Raw genomic sequence first — 25,319 nt, 5'->3', positions numbered from 1 at the left:
CAGATTTAACCCTGCAGTTGCAAGGGACTCTAAAACCCAGCTTGGATCTTAAAACATCATTTTGTCTCAATGTGCAGGATTTCGCTAACATATGTTCCTTCGCCGTAAGAGCATCGGTTAGCGATAAAGCTAATGTATGTCACTTAGAGACTTAGACACTCAGATAAACTTTAAAAAGTAGCAGTTACTGAAGCAGTAACTGAAGACTAGAAGACTCGAAGGGAAATGCTTTAAACTACAACCTGTCACTATTTGAATCTCAATTCCATTAGAAGCGTATACAGCCGAACGTGGCTTTTCAGTCTATTCGAGACTGTTGGCTTTGTTTACACTGTAAGGGAGAAGACGTGATGTATCTAAGTAGCACCGCGATCTCAGATTTCTAACTCTTTAGAATAGTGTAGTCCTGAACTTACACCGCCGACGGCGCGCCGTTATCATTCTTCTCTCATCTACAGACATATCTCACCTCACAGAACATTTATAGATACATAGAACCTCTTTCTTGGTAGGTAGGGACTACATCTTTAAACTTGGCACAATTTATTATTGTGGTGAAAGAGTTATTGTATCCTCATATAAATATCGTTTGAAATAAGAAATATCTTTGAACGAATTTCACTTTTTCCATAAAAAATGTCTCAGCTACAAACGACTCGACACAACTTTTTTTATTATTATTATTTTATTGTACTACTTACATACAAAAAAAGTGTTATTGGCAATAACACTTTCTTAAATATTTACCTAGGTCTCCATTTATTACATACACGCACGCCTGATATGTTTTTTTTTATTATTAGCTATATTTTTATTAAGAAAAACAGCTCCTTAAATGGCTGGTGTCTATGTCGTACAAGTTATTTTTTCTTTTCACAGACAAAACGTGGCGGGCAATTTATTAATTCCATCTTGAATATGATCACACAACGAACGACTGTCATCACGCACGCACATGTTTGAAATAACATGCACAATTGTACTTACATGCTTTGTAAACTAAAAACAACCGATGAAATGCTATGTACGGACGCCATATTTCTTTCATAGAAATTTTAATTATGTCTATGCCCGGCAAAATAATTGATATGTTTATTGCGTAGTTCGAAATGACAAAGACATAGCTGATTGTAATGCCATTTAATTTTTTATCTGCCGGCGGGGCCCTAATAAATACTATAACGTATCAAATGTGCACAATGCACCTGCTTTAGAAAAAGTTGGGATGTCCTTAATGAAATTATGAAGTATTCTTATGAAGTCCGTGATGTGCATAAGGAAATGTATGGCGGTTGATGCCATTAGTGGTTTTTTCGTAGGCTTTTAGCTACAATTTATATTAATTAATATGAACCTTCAAGTAATAAATAAAGTAAACATTTCATGAAACTAAAATTCTTTAAGAGAAACTATAACTGCCTAACGAGCAACACCTATTGTATCCGATGCGCGCCAAAAATAAAGGACAAATACCTTTTCTCGTTCGAACGTAATCTCTTGCCAGCCATTTCTCAATATGGTGACCGTCGCGAACAAAAAAAAAAAGTATATTTATAACCGCTTTATTCTTTTTTAAAGAAAAAATATATTTCGAAAATGTTTTTTCCTTTTTTAAAACGGCGCGCAGTAAAACGCGACAACTGGGGTCACGAGTGGCCAGTTCGAAAACCAAGTTTCCGAACGCACTTTACAGAGTAGGTAGGTATATAGCTGCGGTTAAAATCAGGCATCGCGCTTTTTTATTTTTATATCATGAAAACTGTGTTTTACTGTTCGTTTTTAATGAAACTTTCTAACAGGCACTCTCACAATAAATCTGCTATTTTTGTCTAATTAATCGTCAATTTTTCAGCTAACAATGGAATTGCCTTTGAGAAAGCGCTACATTAAGCATTTCAAAACAGGTCGTTCTTGTCTTTGGTTCTCAGAAAAGAACATTGTTTATTTTTATATTTCTAACTATTCCTGTTTATCATTTTTCTGTACCTGCAAACATAATACAGATTGTTTTATTAAGCTTTATGTTTCATAAGTTAGTCAGTAAGTTACTTATATAGTAGCTATAGTGTCTATTAGTGATTATTTTGAATTAAATTTATTTAACTAAATTTGCATTGTAAACTATAGCTACTGAACTCGATTAATTTTGTCTAAGGACATAAAAATTATAACAATTGGGAGATATTATAAAGGCGCGTTTATGGAGACAGATACAAGCCGTGCCGCTTGCTATGAGAACTTGCGCGAGAGCCGAGAATGTTAATGCGCTCGTGTTGTTCGCTGCACATGCACCGCATACAGAATGCATTCTCAAAATACGCCAAGCAACTAATATCACTTATCCAACATTAAAAAGGTTAACTCTTCATTAATGTTTCCAACTTAAATCATAAACTGCATTCATGACCACGCACGCATTAACTTTACAATACCGAGAAAGCTAATGCTCGCACAACATTATATTATTTTGAATTCGCAACTAAAATAAATGGTATTTTACAATGACACTAAACTTACGGTCAAACTGAATGCAATATTGAAGTTTACGACGCAAGCTATAACTCGAGTCGAGGAAACACTTCTCATTTCAAACTTGGAACACAAGTCGTTCGTTGGAATTCGAATTGTCTGTCATTCGGATTGTGAAGGTTAAATTCGAAATTCGAATAGAATACGATTTGTCATCGCATGAGAGTTTTTGTAGTAATCTTGATTTTGATTACCATACAGCACACGTTTTGAATAAATCCTCAGTTGTAGAAGTCACATAAAGCTTAAATGTGAAGTTCATACAATATTGGCTTTCGCTACAAATTTTATCCTGCCAGTTTCTATTTGAATATTATTTAACCTTCATACTAATATCAAAATTAATTGTAAATCGTTTAAAATTATTTGACCAATATATAATAATTGATCAAATAAAATTAATTAAAACAAGTTTGCTCGTCATTATTGGGCCGTTAAATATAGCATTTCCAAACTGCATAATTAATCCAATCCACAAATAAAACAAGTTATTCCGACCGTAACATAATAAATTTTGTTGGGCCGCCCGCAGTAATGAGAATTTCCTAGAAAAGACAGGGACGATTTTACTCCGATATAAAAAAAAATGTATAGAAAAAATCTACACCAATCAAAATGCAACCCACAGTCTTGCCACTAAAATTTAAAATTGGTTCTGAATTTAAAAGTCTACAGGCGAGTTGGGTGCCAACTTTTTTTTTTACTTTTTTTTGCAAGGGCGTTGCTTGTCCTTCTAACTTATTTCATTGTCTACTAATGAGTAATGATTTTGAAGACAGAACGTTTTTGATTTGACCTTTTTTACGCGTATGTTCAGCTACATTAGCGGTGAAATATTCATGTACAAGCTGTCAACGTAAAATTTTAACACTCGAACATTTATGTACAACGGACAAATGACACGAAAATGCAATCGTTTTTCTTTTTTAATTCTTGTTGAGGTAAATTTTGACAGCTGTCACCATTACAAGATTATGTTGAACGTGTTCAAAAACGTGTTTTCTTTAAGCGACGCGTTTTAATAAGCGTTAATTGATATCCCAAGTCAATACAAAAAGTGTTCTTGATCAAAATTCATGGATTCATATTCAGACAGTTTATTCTTAATTATTATCGTCGGTATTATCGAAAAAGGTGTAATTATCAGTTTGTACCCGAGATAGAATTAATATTATTGAGGGTATTGACGGCATTTCAAAAAAGCTATTTAGTCACGAAAGCAAAGGAGTTTTGTCATCATTAGTATATTTGTGAGAGTGATACTATTTTTTGTTATTGTTTACATGTTTCATCTTTATCCCTTACGGAGAAAAGTGAGCCTATAGTCTCGGAAATAGACTTTGACAGGTTTTATATCCTGATGTCTCGTTACTCTTATGTATTTATTTACTAATTTATGTACACAGAAAACATCGAGAACTTATATTTTTATATTTTACAGTACCTACTTATTCGTCAAATTATCAAACTTACCTCAAGTCAAGTGGTCAACGGAGACAATGCCCACCACAAGTAGGATGCGATGTATAATTTGAACCCTTTATTCATATCATCGCATCTGTGCCCCATATTTTTGCCAAGTAATTAATTTCCATTCAAACATGTACTTATGCCCATTTCTGAAACTGCCAATTATTGCATAATGTGGCTTTCTTAAGAACTTCAACTTTTTAAAATAATCTACACTTTCAGCCGACGACATTAAGCCATTCGGTAATTTTTAGTTAATACTAATTATTAAATAACAGTAATGCAGTGGAATTCATGAATTCGATTATTTTCACTTGCGTAAATAATCGAAACCACTAATAGCCTCATTCCCTCAGGGGTAGGCAGTGACCACATCTTTTCACCTGCCACGATCCACACTTGCTACCACTAGGTAATTCATTTTTAATAACGTGCTCTTCTTAAGTAGGTATTCAAACTTAATCAACTGTCGGGCTTTAAGTAATAATTAAATAATTATAAGCTATAGCGGAGGACTTTGTGAAAAGACGGCGTTGATGAGTTATAATTAACACATATTATGATATACTTAGCCATATGTTATTTGATATTTAAACCAATATAACTGATGATCATTTTCAATATGACCTATCTGCCTCCTTACTCGCGACGCCGTTTTTATCGCGCGAAAAACTATCGCTGTTTTGCTTTTTATTATGGTGTGTATTTTTAAACACCATCCAAATTTCTGAGAAAGATTAGCCTATGAGTGCCTGTGTGGTTCTTTGGAATAGGACTTCCGTGTCTTTTCCATGGATGTCGTAAAAGGCGACTAAGTGAAAACTTGAGATTCTTCTTTTACGCGATGGGCGAGAATGGTATGGGATAGAATTGGGATTCAAATAGTGACAGGATGCAAACCTGTCACTTTTTGAATCTCAATTGTATATTTAGGCCATAATAGCTGAACGTGACCTTTCAGTCTTTACGAGACTGTTGGCTCTATATACCCCGTAAGGAATAAAGACATGATTATATGTTATGCTAAATACTTAAATAAAAAAAAATATAAGTATTCTTTTTTTTAAATCTTTAAGCGAAGTATGTGATGGCACTTTTATGAATAGTGTGATTTCAAGTTCTTACACGACTATAAACTCATTTGAATGTCAACAATTATTGTGTCATGAACGTACTAAAGTTCATAACTATGAAGTTTTAAGCCATCCTATAAAACCTGAAAACGTAATAATTTTTCGACAGTTGCGTAAACTAAGAATACTTATGATGTTAAGAAGCCATTTTCAAATGTATCGTTAACAGTTGAATGTCCCATATGGTACTGTAATTAGTAATTGCCGGCCATGCGTATGCGCCGACGCCAGCGCGTCAAACATAATTGCGTGGCGTAAGATACCATACTCCTCGCGTCACGTTTTTCATTCAAATTTTTCGTTCACTATGTTCCCTCATCTGTATAGTGAAATTTGTTGAAACCATCAAGAAACCAGAAAACTAGGTTATGTCTACAGTCAAGGGCCATATGGCCTGTCCTCAAAACAATGGAGCACCTGGAGTCCTGCCCTCAAGACAGGCATCAATGAGGCTGTTAAAATGAATATAGTGGGAAAATTATTTGGAGGGATGTCGACACGTCAAAAAGATGTATGAAGAATATATAATGTGAATAATAATAAGAATAGGTATATGTATAATAATAAGGCAGGTTTTCTTTTTGTCTTTGGAGTACCCCAACTAATTTTATTAATGCTACAGTATGTTGTCTCATCACGCGTTATCTACTGAACCAATAATATCCTCTTGAAATTTTGCAAGTCTGGTGAAGGTCATAATGGTACGTTTCATCCCGGAAAAATTATAGTTCCCATGGGATTTGCGAAAAACATGTAGTAGGTGGTGCAAAATTCGTCGCTTTTTGTAGATACGTGTAAAAGGTATTTAGATTCATAATGTAGATCCTTCTAACGTTTGTCGCGATCTCCTTAACGTTTCATCAAAGTCACGCTCATGTAGGTAACTCCCAATGCATATACAATACAGCTAATTTCACCTATCGTCGTATAACGAAACGGTGTTGGCCTCACGGCGCTCTAAGTGCGTGTAATGAAACGTAATTGGATATTTGAATGGGCCGCCGTAACAAGACGCAGAGCGATGCACTTTGGTTATTGTAACTAGCTGTTGCTCGCGGCTTTTCTTGAGAAATACATGTATCATAAGCCTCTTCCCTGGAGAGTTAAGTCTTTCCACTTGCTATAATACCTGCATGGACACACGGCTAAGGAGATAACTGTGCCATTTTACCTTAATTGGTATATGAGAGGAGGCCCAGCAATTTCCTGAGTCTTGTGTACTTCTTTCGCGTCAGCCATACTCATTTCTCTTTTTATGCAAATATACGATCTAATATTACGACATTAGTGATAACCTTATGAACATCTTCTCTATTTTTTTTTGGGTTAATTTGTCACGAGATTTTCAACCTGAATCGCATGGCTACTAGACACTAAACTGCTGGGTACCGTGTGGTTCCCAACACTAAAGAATAGGACCACTCCATCTTTCGCCCACGGGTGTCTTAAAAGGCGACTAATGCATAGACTAATAAACTTGGGATTCTTCTTGTAGGCCATGGGCTATTTATTTATTTTTAGCAGCTGAACGTGGTCTTTCGGTTTTTTCAAGACTTGGTTCTGTCTACCCCACAAGGGATATATACATGATATTATGTGTGTACCTATGTAATTACATAATTTCTTGGTTCCTTAAAACCAAATAATAATAGTTACTACCCATTACACAATTTAAAGCTTTTACTATCCTAAACTGTGATGATTCAACATGGTTGCTGTAAATGATAAAAACTTGTGACTTTCATCTGACAAAAAACGTCTAACTAAGCAAACTAACGGTCCACGCTGGTAAAAACTAAATGGTACTATTGTCCCTCTGGGCATCATCAATATTTATTACAGTTTATAGACAGTTTTGTTTTTTTTTATTTGTTTCTCAAAAGGATGCACTGCTTTTGATGATGAATAGATTCATGTAAGCAATGCAACAGCTATCTATCATCCTACTATTTTATCCTTTATCTTTAATATTATAAATGCAAAAGTTTTTAAGTAATCTAATTATTATTTTACCACTAATAATGGACCCATAACCTCTTGTAAAATTAAAGTTTAGTTAGAGCTAGTGAAGTTTTTTTTTTTTAACTTCAAGGGCACTGGGTAGGTACATCTAGAAAGGACTTGAGTAATCCATAGACAAAATTATGAATATCTTACATAATAGTTTTTGTGTATAAATGAATACGACTTACAATGAAGTCCAAATCCTAAAATTTGTAAAGTGTGAGGTTTGGGTCCATCCACTCTTTATTGTAGTTTATTTGCATGAGTAAATAGTTACAATTATACCATAAAGAACTAGAGACAAGAACGATACACGACGGAATAGTTGTCAAATGACTAAAGACCAATGACTTCTTGAACTTTGTCTTAACATTTATTTTTAAAAATCCATGGTTCGTAAAAAAAAAAACTATCAGCCAGGAATTAAGAATTCTTTTTTAATAATCAATTGCTTGTGGTGCCAGTCACAATTTCTTTTAATTGAATCTTCTTTAGTCCTACCAGCCAGCATTCAAATTTTTAAAATCGAACACGCCCGAAACACCGGGATGCCAGACAGAAAAACCCAAGAAGAAACACGTGTTGTTTTTTTTAATAAGGAACCGTTTACACAGGCGGGCATTTAGTGTCGCATTTCAAATTGGTCGCATTCTTTTCTTATGCCATACAAATTTGTACTTTATGTCATTGTTTTAAGGATAACGATTATATTAATGTACGTTATTGTATCCCTAATTTCGTAAGAACTCGGTAGCTGGCGTCGAATTACGTGTCACATTGCTTTCTATGAAAATCGAGTAAGCAAAGATTGGAAGCGTAGATAGGTTTAATTTTTAATTATTTTGACATTTCGACGCCTTATAAAGTTCGGATTCTTCTGTTTTAGGCGCTAACATTCTCTTTCCTTGTCAATATTAGTTTTGTTTACCGCGTAAGGGATTAAAACGAGGTATGTTTGTGTGGCAACCAAAGAGGTATTAGTTTTTAACCGACTTTAAAAAGGAGGAGGTTCTCAATGCGACCGAAATTTGACTGTAAAAATTTAAATGTGTGAATAAAAATTGGTGTCCCTTAAATATTGTTATTATCAATTATTTATAGGAATAAGTTATCTTACTAATATTATATAAAGCTAAAGAGTGTGTTTGTTTGTTTGAACGCGCTAATCTCAGGAACTACTTCTAATTGTAAAATTATTATTGCGTTGAATAGACCATTTATCGAGGAAGGCTTAATAAGGCTATATAACATCACGCTGCAACTTTTAGGAACGAAGAAATAATGGAAAATGTGAAAAAAACGGGGGAAATTATTCATCCTTGAGGGCTTTAATGATGCCTAAAATAACTATACTCGTACCACGCGGACGAAGTCGCGGGCATCATTTATAATCAGATTCTATACAGTAAAAAATATTCATTTCTAAACGATTTTCCTATTCTGTATGTAGTTAGTAATGAGGATCATTGAAGTCGTGTCTCGAATGCTAAGATACCTCCAGCAAAGATTTACGTAAATCGAACCCAGGACCCTCCCCAGAGCTGTTTAGATGGTAATTCAGTGCCTAATGTAGCGCGCATGCGCAATGCGACATGTGATTCAGTGGTATTGCTATGAGAGCAAAAGGAATATAAAAAAATCCCTATAAAATACTATACCTACTACTACTCTTGCGGTGAGAAACTCTTACAGACGGCTACAAAAGACAATTTGTCTAAAATTTAAAAAAAAGTGTTTGTGCCGTCTGGTTCCCGGCACCAATAAAAAAAGAATAGGACCACTCAATCTCTTTCCCTTTTTTAGGCGATGGGCTAGCAACCTGTCGCTATTTGAATCTCAATTCTATCATTAAGCCAAATAGCTGAACGTGGCCTTTCAGTCTTTTCAAGACTGTTGGCTCTGTCTACCCCGTAAGGGATATAGACGTGATGATATGTATGTATGTATTTAAAAAAAAACATGGCAGAAACACCGAAATTGTTTTGGTATACCAACCTTACTTAACCGTTTAGAATTTTTATAGCTTAATTACGTATATTAGATAGATAACTTTTGATAAAATCTTTCGGCATTTTGAAGTAGGAAATCCCCTTTGTCTAGTTACAAATACTACAAATGGAAAAGTGTTTGTTTGATTGTGTTACATAACTAGGCAGGTGTCATAGACGCACCCTGGGCTCCTCCCGAGAGAGGTGAGAATTTACCGGGACAAAGTCTGGAGGATAATGATAACTAGGTAGGTGTAGTGATACGGAAATGGGAAACCATAAATTATTTAAATAATTATCCTATTAAATGACGTCAAATGTACTTTGATATCGCTTTGACACACGTTGTTCTAGGAATAAGAGAATAATGCTATTACAAAACAAATAAGTAGGTTTATTGGAATTCATTAGCTGCTGTTACATTACTCGTCAGTATATAAATGAAATCACGCCTCTTTACTTGGGCCCTTTTCTTTATGGAGCAAAGAAATAGCAGGACCACATTCATACATACATACATACATAAAATCACATCTATATCCCTAATAGGGTAGACAGAGACAACAGTCTTGAAAAGACCACATTCATCTCGAAAAAAAAACTCCCAGCTGCTTTTATTCACACGGAAATTGTGTAAGTCAACCTAGGGCCCATGGACTTTAGATCCTCCTTTTAAGCGATTGGCTTGCAACCTATCACTATTTGAAACTAAATTCCATTAACCGTATAGCTGAACGAGGTCTATCAGTCGTCTCAATACTGTTAGCCCTATCTATTCCGTGAGGTATAAAGACATGATTATAAACATACATACATACATACATATATATGTATGCATGTATGTTTTTAACACATGATATAAAGTATCGAAAATTTTACCTACATGCTTAGCTGTAAGCATACATACGTGAATATTAAACGTTTTTGGGCGTAGGTGCAAGGCGCCAACTTTGGTGGCAGTACAGCCAACAGCGCAAAGCGCAAAAATAAATGAACTTTAGTAACAGTATGACCCTGTCTACTTTCCTAGTGTTGGTCTGGGTTATATCTTCATGTACACATTCGTGTCGAAAAGACCAATAGGCCACGTTCAGCTGCTTGTTTTAATGATAGAATTGAGGTTCAAATATTGACAGGTTGCTAGCCTGTCGCCAAAAAGAATTACAAGCTAAGTCGCCTTTTACGACATCCAAGGGAAAGAGATGGAGTGGTCCTCTTCTTTTTTCTTTTGGCGCCGGGAACCACACGGCACTCCTCCTCGGACAGAGATTTTGCTTAGTGTGGGCCAAAGTGAATTTTGGGAACTGACTTTATTTAACTATACTAGTTACTAACCACAGCTTCTTCAAGCAAAAAAAAATCTCTTAATCTTTCCACGTGGACTTTAACTGGTCTTCTTGGTCGATGTTTTGCTGACGGTACTAACTTAAGCTGCACCCAACACCCAGGTATCAGGCTGAATCGTAAAAAAGCCGTAAAACTCACAGCTTAGCGATTCCATTACCGGGGTTGGCTAAGATACTGCCATTTACTGTTTGCGTGTTAACAGCTTCAAATTATATAGACATGTAACCAGTATAAATACATGGCCGTTTAGAGACGTTTGTCTGTTAGTGGCGTTATAACACGACTGCTGCTAAGAAATCTTATATGGATTAGGTGCCTCTGCAAAGGTTGCGGAGGTCAGAGAGGAGTCGCTTCGTGTAAAATTCAAATTATAATTTTTTATTTCTTATTTAGTATGGGACATTCCAAATATCACTTAATAATTGTCATATCTTTTGTTGTCACAACATTGATTGACGTCAAATAAGTTCTATGAAATAGTTTCTAGAAAACCTGAGTTAATCCAGGATCATTGTCAAAAAACGCGACCCGGGTTTCCCTTCAGAGGTAGTATATAACTGGGACTTACGCCAGGAGAAAGAAGACTCAATCCTCATTTTTTTTTACTTTATCAAGTTTATTAGGTACCAATTTGGTTTACATACTTACATAAAATCATACATACCTAAAATCACGCCTTTTTCCCGGAGGGGTAGGCAGAGACTACATCTTTTTCACATTCATAACCCACACATTCATAACTTTCTTCATGCAAGCTCGGCGGTTTCGGGTACTCTTGACCTGACCCTTTGCCAGGACGACCTTAATTTGAACCAAGTTGTTTTTTTTTATATATAAAAGTGCATTAGAATGGCTAAACGGACGGTCGTGGCCAGACGTCTCCTTATATCAAAAATTCATACATGTGTACGCACATGCATCATAAAATATCACTTATGGTTCCGCAATGTAATGAATGCACCGCGAATAGTCGATTTCGAACGATTATCATCTCGATGTCTTAGAATCGAGTAGACAGATCAAAGGGCGTTGGATTGAATGACTAGGAGAGGAGGAGGTATTATTAGGAGTCTACGTTTTATTTCAAGTAAATATCAAAAATAAATGCGACAAAGGGATTGTTTTTTCAAATTTTCTGATAATCACTCCTGTTATATATTTTTAATTTTAGCAGCATAGCAAGTAATTAACTTTCAATAAATAGTACCTATTGCTATAATTTGTAACTGTTTTAAGACGATAGCTTATCAAAGGAAATGGCCCCTTTCCTGGCCCAAACACTTCTATTTAATTGCGTAATGCTGATAACACGATGTTGAAATTATATTTAGAAGTTTGTCTCTTCTATCGGTTACGCGATGTATTTAATTTGATACCAGGAAGACCACAGATGAGTAAGCAATATTCAATGCTGATGAAAAGAATTTGATTTGTCCGTTATACAAATATCACGTTAAATACCTTACCGGTTACAAGAATCGAATGCACGTTTAGCTGGAAAGCTGGAGGTTGCTATTTTATTGCCTACAAGTAACATTTTCAAGTTTATAAGGCCTTGTACGCCAGGTTTATAAGAGGGGAAATAACTGGCACGCATTTTTTTACGTTATTATGTTATATGTGTCCACAAAAAAAAAATTAAATCTTTATTTTTCATGTCCACCAAAAAAGCTCAGTTTTATTAAAACAACATCTCAATTTTCATAAAAGCCGGCTCTACCCATCGAATAGCTCTATAATGCATCATTGACATGCATAACTCTCGACGCATTATGCATACGGGCCCCGATCACACCTCCGCCGAGTATGACGAACACATTCTACCAAGCCTTGTATCCTGGTGTATATATATCGAAAGTACATTGGGCCACAAAAAAAATATATACAACTTTCGCTAAGTCTGCGATAGGCGATGATATAACTTTTCTTGCAGCAAAATAGTAAAAACAGCCTATACATACATATAATCATGTCTTTATTCCTTACGGGGTAGGCGGATACCACACTCTTGAAATGACTGAATAGCCTCTCTTCATAATTAAAAAAAAACCTGGTTAAATTTCTCTGTAATCGAGTAGGTTTTGACTTCGTCTACCCCGAAAAGTTATACAACCAATCACGTCTCCACTCCTAACGGCAAAACCAATAGTCCTAAAATGCGTGACTTTGAGAAAAAGGCGAAAAAAACAAATGCATATCAGAACAATAAAACCTGAACTTACGATATTGAAACAGTATAGACAGCAAAACAAATCCAAGATGGCCAGTGTTGTTGGCGGGGCGCCAAAAGAGGCTGTTGACATGTACTCCAGCGTGCTTGACCTAAAAGATACGACGTTACGTCTCCACAGTATTGAATAAGAGTGGTTGAGTGGTTGAGATCTCAGACTAGTATGCGAGAGGTACCCAAGTTTGGATTCCGATGATTTCCGCTGCGGCTGTGTCTATTAGACCATTTGTTTTATTTATTCTTTTTTGTAACATTTACCGTTTTGTGAATAACAAAAGGCGCACTTAATACTAATAGCATTATCTAACAGTGTACCAATGGGTTGCATATTTATTGAAATAAATGTTACTAATCTTGATATGTTGTATTGTCAAAAACTACATTCTTTTTTTTTATGTCGAAGCAAAATATAGTAACAGTTTTGATAATGAATTACTTTTGCTATCAAACATAGGTAGGTATGTGAGTTTGGAATGAGAGTATTGAGTACAGTTGCACTAAATACTCTAGCATTAATTCTGTACCACAAACCTCAGGCCGACATTGAATTAATTATTATAATTGTTAGTTAAATAATTGTAATAGCAACTTGCAGCTAAACCTGGCCTTTCAGTCATTTTAATACCGTAAACTCTGTCTGCCCCTTAAGACGTTATCTTATGTAATAATTGCAAATCTATCGTGCAAATCAAGCTTAACAATCCCTTTCCTCTCTTTCCAGGTCAAACCCGGCACAAAATCGAACGGAAAACCTCATTACTCTAAGTTCAACCTGACATCAGTTAACTGTGATCTCATTTAGTTACTGACTTAGTGTTATGGATGACAGATAGTGTTCTTAAGATGGGATAATGGGAGACGGTAGCTGAAGATGCCTCATGCACACTCGAGTTCTGCAGCCAGCTCGGGCGGTGATGACCTCGGCTCCACGGACGAGGTCAAGGTTTTCAAGGACGAAGGAGACGGGGAAGACGAGAAGAGGAGTTCGGAGAACCTTCTGGAGGAGAAGTCTAGTCTTATCGATTGGACCGAAAGTGAGGTAAGTGTTTCGATATTTGTAATTATTGTTGTAGACAAACTGTTGCCCGCGATTTTGTGCGGCGTAAAAGTTCACTGAGAATCTCAATAAATAAAAGCTGACTGTTTTGCCTTTTAATAGAGGAGCCATTTTAAGTTAAACTAACACTAAAACATCTCGGAAAACAGTTTTCGCGTGACGCGAATACAAACATACAGCCAGACGGAAATTCTAAAAATTACATTTTCGTCTTCTCTTTGTACTTGTACAGACCCATCATAATCAAGTACTTAAAAAAAATTAAGGTGTTTTGTTGTTGAATACGGTACTCTAAAAGAAAGCCAAGAATAAAATCATAGAAAGATTCTAAAATTATTATTCTAAAATTAAAAAGTTTGCGTTGGCAACTCCACATAGAAACAATATTTCAACGTACTTAGTATGAGTCATACAAAAACTCATACAAATAATACTTTAATGTAAATGCCTGTTCAGTTGTGTCATATCGTCATGTCGTGTATGACATACCGACTTGCATATATTTCTATTAACATACAAATCTCTTATTGGGCAGTATGTAGATGTTAGGCCGTCGTCCAAATACCCGCTATCCACATCCACACTAATAATTAAGGAAAATAATTATATTTTCGAATGTTTCTAAGGAATAATTTCAAAAAATACTGAACTGATTGTCACGAAATTTGGCACAGATATAGAATAGACCTTCGGCTACTTTTTATTCAGAATTTTCCACAGGACCGTAATCCCGCGCAAAAGCTAGTATATCAGTGTCGTGTATTCAATACATACAAATACACAAGTTTTTTTCTTTTTCCTCCTGGTGAAAGTACAGGTTACATCATCAACTCAATCATCAATCAATCAATCTCGTCTGACCTACGCAACCTTTGCAGGGATACCAAATCCATATTGGGTCATTGCACATACAGTTGTTGTAAAGGAATCTAACTTATATTGAACCATAGTTGCGTATCCAGTTGCCTGAATGTGCAGGTTTCCTCGCGATGGTTTCGCCTACAGTAGATTTATTGGCGCTTCGTTTATTTTTGTGATTATCTCGAAATAAATGCAGTCGAAGTTTACCTCAGAAGGTTGCTCTATTTTTGGCACATATAAGCCAAAGTTAATTCAGTAAATTTTAAATTTACTGAATTAAAATAATTAAAATAACAATTTTTTGTCTTCAATGTTTACGGATAATTAAAAAAGCAACTCCATGTGCATAATTAATATATTTTTTACAGTTGAAGTTGAAGATGGGTTGGATATTATGCATTTTGAAATTTGGTACCCTGGCAAAAAAATCACGTGGACGAAGTCGCCGGAGACTAGTTGTCTAGTAGTCATTAAAAAATTACTAATCTGTACCCAACGTAACTATATCGATAACATTGTGGCGGCCATATTTATAACTATTGTATGCTAAAATATCTAATTCGTAAGATTACACAATGCATATATATGTCGGAATTATATGTATGTTTGTTATGATGACGCAATCATTGTTATTTGTTACTAATATTTTCTTCTTTTTCTTCTCAGTATTACAACCTCCACTGTTAGACATATGCCTCTTTTACGCTAACTGGTGACAAATGACTTATATCTAACAACTACCGTTTAAAGATGAGATCGAGTGGTCCTATACTTTTTTCTATTTTTGCCGGGAACCGCACGGAATGTCAGTCGTACTCACAGTATATCATATCATCACTTCGAGGCGATTATACAAAATAGTAATTAAAAAAAATTAAAATAACTATATACTAATAGGCTTACAAACTTGGGATTCTTTTTTAGGCGTTGGGTTAGCAACCTGTCACTATTTGAATCTCAATTCTATCATTAAGCCAAATAGCTGAACGTGGCCATTCAGTCTTTTCAAGACTGTTGGCTCTGTCTACCCCGCAAGGGATATAGACGTGATCATATGTATGTATGTATGTATGTATGTAAAATAACTATTAATTTTCTCCATTTCTTGCGAAAGGTATCAAGCGTTAGATCTATTAGATAATGATCATACTTTGCGCAGAAATTAACGGGTTAACCTAGTCACGTCGTCTGAATTTTACTCATTAATCATGTCAACCTACGAATGTTCTAGAAACATTGACAAATTCAGTAAATTAGCATTTTAACAGCTGACATTAAATGCCTCAACATTTTTAAAAGTAGGTGGTCGTCTTTTCACATATTTGTGACTTCCTCATGAATTAATAGTCTTATAGGACAAGTGTAAGGGCTGCCAACAAATGTTCCATGGGGCGCTACAATTTATAGTTTGGGGTGTTCGACCATATTAACAGCAGGTGTCAAAATCAGGTAGACTGTATTGTAAGCATTCTCGGTATTTGTGTTGTAATCAACGTTGAATAGGATCACAATTTTATTCAATCTCGTACCTTTTATTGGACGCTTTACCCTGTATTTTGTGATATTTTCGTATTGTAAAATGGACGAGCAGTAGTGTACCGAGAGAACAGCCATATTTTAAATTATTTTATTTTTATTTTATTATTTTATTTTCCACGTTTGCGGTATATACCACGACAAATGCTGAGAGGGCCATTTTGGTACAAATGTTAATAGATTAAGGTTTGTGTTCTTGATATAATATTATGTACCAAATTAATATTTTTTCTTTCTTTCTTTCTATTGTATTGCCAACCCTATAACATCTAGAATAAAAGTTTTCTTGCAAGCAGAACGCAATGGGCAGTTGTTTCGTTACCATTTTTACATTGTACTTACATATTTATTGATTTCTTTTACCAACAAATTCGTAAATTCACATCTTTATTCAAGATTTTATCTTGATTATTTATGTTAATGCTTTGCGCACACCTTTTTCGTAATGGTCGTCAGTCGAGGGTTGATAAGACCCAATCCAAGATAATAAAAAAGTCGTAAACAAAACATACACCGTATAGTTTTTATTAATATTCATAAGATGTGCGGTAAATGACCTCATTAAGCAGCCTAAAGTAGATAAACATCGTTTAATGGCTTAACCACTCAATTAACTTCACAAATAATATTGATAGCATCAATAGACATGTCCGAGGAATCACAAATTACCCATGAAACAAGTGTGGTGCCGAAGCGAAACGTCAACCCAAATAAAACCAAAGTTGCGCCGAAAAAATACACGTTTCCGAAAAGTGTATGTAAAATATTGTATTCCATAGGACATAAATTACTCGCTCATTGTATTATTTCCGAAAACTGTATTATTCGCCAGGGTGGAGATACAATGCCGGCTACCTGCCCACAGGTATTTTTCAATAATAAACAAACTCCCACATCTTTTGTCCACGAATTTACCTGTCGCGCCGATAGGCGAGGGAGCGCAAACATATTCGGAAACACATCTTATTCGCGTCCTTATCACTCACGCGTGAAATACAATAATGATGAACAGGACAGCGTAATGATTTTTACTTTTTAAGCCATCTGAGATGTAAAAGTCACGGTTCGTATAAATATTGGATTATACTTAGGCGCAATCCTCCAGTGTATGTCATAATAGCATCGATTATAGTACGTGATGCCATTACAATGAACGAACAATTTAGTTTCGATTTCTTTTAGACGATTATTTCCGATCGTGAATTCGATACGATTCGTGTTGAAAGTTTTACGCCTGCATGGTTTTTGAATATGTTTTCGTTCAACATCGATTTTATTATGCTGTAAGAAAAGATTTCGAGTACGGTCCAACATGTTTTTCAAATTTATTCTCGAAATTCAAAAAAGGAATACATTTGTTTCGAGCCAGTATATCCGCCGCTCGTTATGACCTAAAATTGAATACATATAGTCTTATTATGTATATACAATTTTTTTTTCTCTTAATTTAGCTGGGCATAGATATACTTACTTTAGATGCAACCAAGATTCCTTTCGCTATGATCTAGAAAAAGTCAATAGCTGAACGATTTCCGTTGTGGTTTGAGAGCTCGTATATCGGGTTACAGACTACATATCGCAGATAGACCATAAGGCTTCCCCATTAGGACTGAACGTATTCAGTCGGCTTTCCAAATGATTGAGCAATGCCATAACTAGACGTAATAGGGGAAGCGATTTATACTTGTTAATATTGGCATTTTACATGAAGAAATAATTGCAGTTTTTATTGTGCTTTCCAGTTCAATACGCCTGTTAAGTATTTTCAAGTGTAAGACACTATTCATTTGCGATCACTTTTTTTTAAGTGCCAGGTAGATGCATTTATTTCTTAAACCTTAATAAAAAATAATACAACTGCTAACTACTACAAGAAACTGAATATTTAAAATAATAACATCGTATCTTCACGACACACATAACATAACCCTAAAAATAACAAACTAAATGTAAGACAAAATGGATCTCGTTAAGCCCATTTCGATGATCACTTAATTAATCAAGTCTTTCGAAGTATTGCCTTTCTTACTAAGAAGCGAAACGCGAAGCGATCACGACGAACGGAAGCGGACGCACAGACAGGACCGTGTTGTTCGCTATATATAGATAACTGCAACTGGCTTGATCAGGCGTGCTTTACGTTCAGCCAGTGCGGTCCTGTGCGGAAGAAAAAAAAACTTTTTATTAACGTATTTTTAAATTTAAAATTCGAATTCATGCCGCTTTTGTCTGACGCAGTTTTAAAAGAGTTGATTAGTTGTTAGCGTTGTAATCACGTTGTAATGGTGAATTATTCAGATCTGAATTTAGTCAATTTTTGTTCTACAAACTCCGCTTACAAAATTTATGTTTGATCACTGTTCCTCGTATCTATTATCAAAAACTTGATTTTTTTTTCAGTTCAATAGCCGCTTAGATCGCATTGTTGCTATGATGAAGTCATTCTTGCATTAGCCGGCCCCAACAGTCAATTCAGCAAATAATATGGTCTGCTGAGAAAAAGTATTTTTTAGTGGGCCTACCTTATACCAAATCGTTTTGGAAATTTTGAACACAAATGCCCACGTGGTCCCCGTGGTTTTTCTACTAATCAAAACAACACGTCTAAAAACATTTTCTGAATTTACTCAAAAATATTCCTTACAGTATCGCAAATCGATCGCATTTAAACCATAAAACGCACAACAGAGATTTAAAAGCAGAAGTTCCTAGAACGGGCATATTTGCAACACTACAATGCTATTTCAAACCGGTATATCTTGATCCATCGTCTCATGTATTTAACACACGCAGACAGTCCAACGTAAACTGATTTCAATTTAATCATCTCTAGGCGAGACGCATGGAGCGAAATTAAAATTTATCACACCATTACTCTTGGACTTTAATAGCTTAACTCCACAAATCCTTAATTAATTCAGCCTTGTTCTAATATTTAGATAATAATTAGTGTTTATTATTACTGCGTGACGTTCTTACTACATCTTAGTATTAAGATCTTTCAACTTTTTGTGTAAAAAAGTCGGTCCACATAATTTTTAAATTTTCGGACCGCTGTTCCCGCAAAAAAAGCCTTACAAAGAAAGACACTAAAAATGATCTTAAAATTCTGTAACGTTTAAATTATTCTTAATTTAAAAAGTCTTCTTCTGCTGATAAAATAATTTCTAAATTTAAATTATTTTCTGCATAAAACTGACCTTGAAATACCTATCATGGGTTAAGGATAGATTGCAAGCTTTGATTGAACAAGCACTAGGCTCATTTACAATTCAATCAGGTATCAACTTTTGTTATTAATTTCACGGTCCATATAGACAGCGCGTGGGTGCCGACATATACTTCCTAATTATGATCGGATAGGCAATGTTTGGGTTTGAATGTGGGCTGTTGCATTGGCCTGCATTGATCACGAGGACTCACGCGCGACTGGAAGGCGCTATTAAAATAAATACTTCATAAGGTACCTATTGCTGATACGAGTATATACATATTTTCACCGAGAAGAGGCTTTAGCAGCAAGTCATGTAGATAGTTACATATACTCATTAAATCACGCGTCTTTCTCGCAGGTGTTTACTTATCCATAACTCTCTCATATAAAGAGAACGGGAAGAATATAACGATGTTCGAAAATAAACCCATAAAAATCGTAAATAGAGGATGAAAGAGACGGCTAAATATTTCTATACTCTTCACTCACTCAAATAAATTGCCTCATCTAGAATCTTTAATCTTGTTATATATCTGTGTATGCATCTGTACAACTTCACCTTCGCAAATGCATTACTGATGCAGTTTTGCCCGTGTGTGTGTTTGTGTGTGCCATTTGTTATCGTTTACGACTAGTAACATACCCTGACTGTTTCCGTTAGTCAAAACTAAGGTTTCATTCAATGTTGTATGTGAACAATAGGTCTTTAAGTCGTTTCTATAAGGTTCAGTTTTATTACGAGTTTATCTATGAAAATACCTTTGTTAAGTTTAAGCTGTCGTAAAATATCAAATAGTATTCATATGTACGGTTTATTTGTAAAATATTCGTATTCGGAAACTTCCGTTAAGATTACATTCTTGTTTTTTTATCCAAAATAACTAAATAACAAAACTTTTAAGCCCCATAAAAATTGAGCTAAAAATCTGTTGCTTGGAAGCGTGCCTTATCAATCAATCAATAATCTGGTATCCAATACCTACTATATACGATAAGCTTATCGACATGTACTGTACACAGAACAGCCCTAAACGCGAGTCACAGAGTAGCACATAACACGGTACAAATTTGGACTGCTGATAAAATTCGAACAAGAATGTATGGAATTTCATTAAGCTATGTTGCACAGGTTATCAAAAACCGGTAACGAGTATGTCAGGCTTTTTTTTTTAATTATATCGATACCTGTGCCTTGTCTGCCAGTTTTTTATTTATATTTACTTTTAATGATTTCGCATTGTGTTTTGTTCGCGATATTTATAGCCGTAAATCATTTGATCCGAAAAACCGATCAGTTTTTATTGATGTGAAAAAAATGATATAGTTTAATAAGGTTTTATGAATGAATGAATAAGCTAGGTATAATAAACTTTAGTAACAAAAGTGATTATAAAGTGCATACTTAATAAATAAATAAATAATTATGCAGCTTTTTCAGTTACTTGGTCAAGAGAAGTCTAAGTCTAACATTTGAATCTGTGCGTCCGCATTTTTAACAGGCACCTTAACCGTTCGACCACCGACATTTTCCAGTAGGTACATTTCCATTTAATTATCAAAATCAAAGAGATTTGATGGCGTCGTGATATACTGTCGTTATTTTTACCCAGTCCACGTTCGGGATTCGAGCACCGTAAAACAGTGCTTCAGATGTGTAGTTACTCTTTTATTGTGCATTAAAAGAGTTTATATTGTTCTGTGGACCAACTGGTGTTGGAACAGAAATAACGTGTGTTGGGTAATGAAACTGAACCTTACAAGCAAACGTTACAAGTCTTCACGTAGGTGTGAACTTAAATCTATCACGTGTGCATTTACTTCAAATACATTTGATTATGGCCATCTAGAAATCATAAAAAAAAAAACAGTTTAAGTAAAAAAAGTTAACGGCGAAAGGTTCTTTTTATGTATTTAAATTAGTGGTTAAAAATGTATTCCCAAAAAATTCAATCAAGATGCGAGAAAAATTAGACGTAAAATCATTTAGATTTTCGTGCAGGGCGTAGTGAAACTCAGCTGTCTTTGAAAATGAGCTATTTTGAAATAACAATCAGAATAAAATCTAAACCTTTACGCCAGGCCAAAAATCGAAAGCTTTAATAAAAATACAGTTTACCTACACGAATTGAGACATAAAACTATCGATTACCCACACTAATCGAGTCCCCTATAAATCGGAAAACATTCGATTTGTAAAAATAAATTAGTTAACGGTTCATTATGCGCGTTTGACAGGGCTGTCTCTAATTGATTCAACATAATCGAGATATATTTACGTAATAATGGATTCGTGTAAAACACTAATTTTCTCGTTAAATCCGAGATCATGGATTTAGGCGGACCCCTGGCTCCTCTTCAAATGATGCAACTTTTAAAACTCCTTTTAAAGGTCCGGTTGAGCAAGTATGAAGAGAAAATTAACGAACAAGTATAAATTACCGGTTTACTTCTTTTTTATATGTGACAACACCCCCTTTTTGCGTGGGTGGGTAGCTCAGTAGCAGATATTGCAAACATTGTATAAATAAGATAAACGAACGTCAATAATCCTGCATCTTTATTATGAATGATGTCCGGTTTAATACTGGTTTATTGATCCGGCGATTGCCTTATCGCGTTGATAAAAACAAAAATCGAGGAAAGTTTCCGCAATACAATAGCTGCTTTGATTGATCGTTATTTTGCCTGTAAGAATTAAGTGAAACCTTTTTGATCTTCAAATAGTGTTCTATTAATTATTGATGTACACAAAATTATTATTAAATATATAGGAGCTTATTTATTTCAATAGAAATCTCTTCCAGTAGGCCCGCGAGAGGAGAGATGAATGATGTAGTTAGTTTTTTTAATAGAAATTATTACTATGAAAAGGTCAATTGACAACCCTGCCTCACGAGTTTGTTTTTCGAATTCGTTTGTTTGTAATTAGAATTACAGATGCTAGCGAAAAGTAATTAATTGTAGCTAATATGAATAAAAGAAGGAAATTGCGCGTAAAATGTTTATAGACACTATTTTCGAGCGATATATTGTAAAATCGATGCAATGTTCTATTTTTAAAGTTATTTATGTATAGTAAAAAAATACTAGTACCTAACTAATTTACTACCAAGCAGCTTTGGATTTTCAAACTTATGTAGTTTCTAAAAATACTTTCCGTGGCGTTTCCATAGAAAAGATGGTGTGTGGTGACTTGCGGCAATTAAATGTCCGAAAATAGCGCGCACGCGCAATTGACGACCGGCGATAGGAGGAGGAACTGGTACTAAATATGTTTGCTTAATACATATTCATACAGAGATGGTAACTGACATATAAATTGCTTGGTGCTTTGGTTCACGTTATCCTGCAGTACCTACCTGAATAATGACAAAATAAAGAGATCTTGCTGTCGTGAAAATTAGAGATCAATAAGAGGATTGTGAATGGGAATGATGGAGTGGGAAGACCTAGACGAATGTAAGTACCTTGATCAAATCAGGGACGTTCTAGCTGAAGGTCAGGTCCAGAGTACCAGAAACCGACGAGCTTGCATGAAGAGAGTTATGAATGTGGATGAAGCGACAGAAGTATGCAGGGATCATCGCAAGTGGAAAGATGTAGTATCTTCCTACCCCACCGGGAAAGACACGTGATTACTTCTTTTCAAACAAAGCTTTTCATCAGCCTTTGCGCATCCGATATAATTAAGAAGAATCATAGAGTTTATCATTAAAACAATATTATGTATGTAAGTAACAAAAACATAGAAAATCCCGTTATCAAACAAAGCACAGTAAATGTTAACTTATCACCAGATTTCCTGTTCTTCGTAAAGCACACGAACAAAGACCCCGTGACGTGGACGGGCGTTATCTAAATACTTACATTTATCTCCGCCTTGACGAAAGCATTTTTAAATCAGAAGGACATCATTACGTAACATTTCTTTAAATACCTAACCTCTAAAATTCTGTAATCAAAGGACCAGCTGGAACATTTATTTTTTAACTATTTCCTATTATTTTATATATTTCCTAGACTATATTAGGAAACTTAGGAAATATTGGTAGCTATATGTTTTATATTATATTTCAGACGTCTATTTTTTTGGTGTCCTTAGTGCCGTTCCTGCCACCAATATAAAAAAGAATAGGACCACTTCATCTGTCGTAAAAGGCGACTAAGGGATAGGCTTTTAAACTTGGAATTATCTTCGGCGATGGGCTAGCAACCGTTCAGTATTTGAATCTCTAATTTATCATGGACGGCCCCTCTAGAGATGGTCGATGGTCTGGTGAAGTCGCGGAGAAGCGGATGTAGGTCGCCTCCGAGGTCGTCGCCGAGGTTGGAAGTCATCGGGGGGAGGTCTATGTTCAGAGTTCCTATGGCTGAAATGATAATCATTATTTTTTGTATATTCGGATTTTTAATATGTACTAGTGTCAGACGAACACTTTTCAACTAAGCATAGACTGACTGCAAATTGTTTTCTTTTTTAACGAGGTAGTTATTATTATCTATACCTTATCCCACAGTTACTATTTACTGTGGGGGCAAGCAGAGAATGTTATTTTCCGCTTTCCGCTGATTGGTTCTACCAATTAGCATGTCATTAGACACACATTGTTTGATATTCACGCAGCAGAATCTTACATACAGTCATATCTGATACATCTTTATCTCATACTGGGTAAACAGACTCAATAGTCACAAGACTCAATAACGTTTAGCTTAAAATCTTAAAGTGTTTTTAAATTTTTTCTCAAACGCTTGATGTTGGCCTTCTCTTCCCTATACTATGGCGTGTTCAAGTTAAATTCTTTAAATATCAACTTCCGTCAGTAATCTTAAAAAGTTAAAGTTAGACGTCGCCGTGGCATCTTTATGTCCAGGAATGTTATCATAATGTTCTTCATATACATACATACATACATATATGTCCACGTCTTTATTAAACACTTATAATCACACCTATATTATTAAAGCCTATTTAAGGTTTACTAATATGCAATACTAAGTTGCCTATCGATATTTTTGTTACATATCAAGTAATGGTGGGATGCTGTTTTTATAGCTTGTGGTGATCGTCAAGCCACAACGAATAGTGCAGGCTTTCATGTTTCATAAGTAACAACTTCTGATGGTTACTTTGAAATATCATTAAAAAACAACACTGACCATCTCTACTTTAGTATCATTACTATGTTTTCTTTAAAATAACAGTTCGTAATTCAAATAAAAAAAAATTTGCTTATAAATTGGCTATAAAAAATCAAAAAATTCTTTATGGCCAGTGATTAGTATAAAAAATAAATATTTGAATTCTGAAACTGGCCAGCGTTGAAACTTCAAATTGGAATGGAATCATGATCGTTTCCGAGCAAACAGCCGACCCAACCCGTTGACTCATGTTCACGAACAAATGTTATCGCTCTTCTTTTGTTTGTGTCTCGAATATCATACAGCGAGGGAGCTCCAACCATCCAGCTAACTAGACCTCTCCCGCTACTTACGATCCCCATAAATTTGTTCAAACAAACGGATCTTTTTAATCTCCCAGAGGTCAAGCTATGATGGTCGTGTATTTCTGTGGTTGTACTTGTTACTTCTCGCCTTGCTTGGACTCGTATCCTTGTCCGAGTGATGAATAAATATACGGAAACCGGAAATTGTGTAACTTGCATCTCATCATAAACCTTAGGGCGAAGTTTGTTTTTCTTTAGGAATCATTACGGGATATAGTTTTTTTTTTTTTTTTTTTTTTTTATTTTTTTTTTATTTTCAAAATTGGATACAAGGTATCACTTATTGACGTCACATAACTTAAATCTAATTATAACTACTACCGCTTCCAAAGCGCATGTGTAGAAGAAGCGGCGGAACAAGTTAGCTTAGTTATCATTAAAACACAGTTTTAAAGTTCTTGCAGTCGGATAAAAATAGGGATTACCGCATTACCATGTTATTT

General features: G+C 35.1%; 1 protein-coding gene across 2 annotated transcripts in view; it reads left to right on the top strand.

Annotated features, from left to right (window-relative positions):
* The window catches only part of LOC106137143 (protein pangolin, isoforms A/H/I/S), a 116,323-nt gene that overhangs the window by 1,940 nt on the left and 89,064 nt on the right, over window positions 1–25,319 (top strand). For both annotated transcript variants that reach the window (XM_060951520.1, XM_060951519.1), the window contains exon 2: window positions 13,423–13,740. In XM_060951520.1, coding sequence (XP_060807503.1) covers window positions 13,573–13,740 — 168 coding nt within the window. In that variant the 5' untranslated portion in view covers window positions 13,423–13,572. The remainder of the gene's footprint in view (window positions 1–13,422; window positions 13,741–25,319) is intronic.

Source organism: Amyelois transitella, chromosome 25 (genome assembly GCF_032362555.1).
Source record: "Amyelois transitella isolate CPQ chromosome 25, ilAmyTran1.1, whole genome shotgun sequence".
NCBI classification, from domain to species: domain Eukaryota; kingdom Metazoa; phylum Arthropoda; class Insecta; order Lepidoptera; family Pyralidae; genus Amyelois; species Amyelois transitella.
Note: the sequence above shows the minus strand (reverse complement) of the source record. Positions and strands in the feature narration are given on the sequence as shown.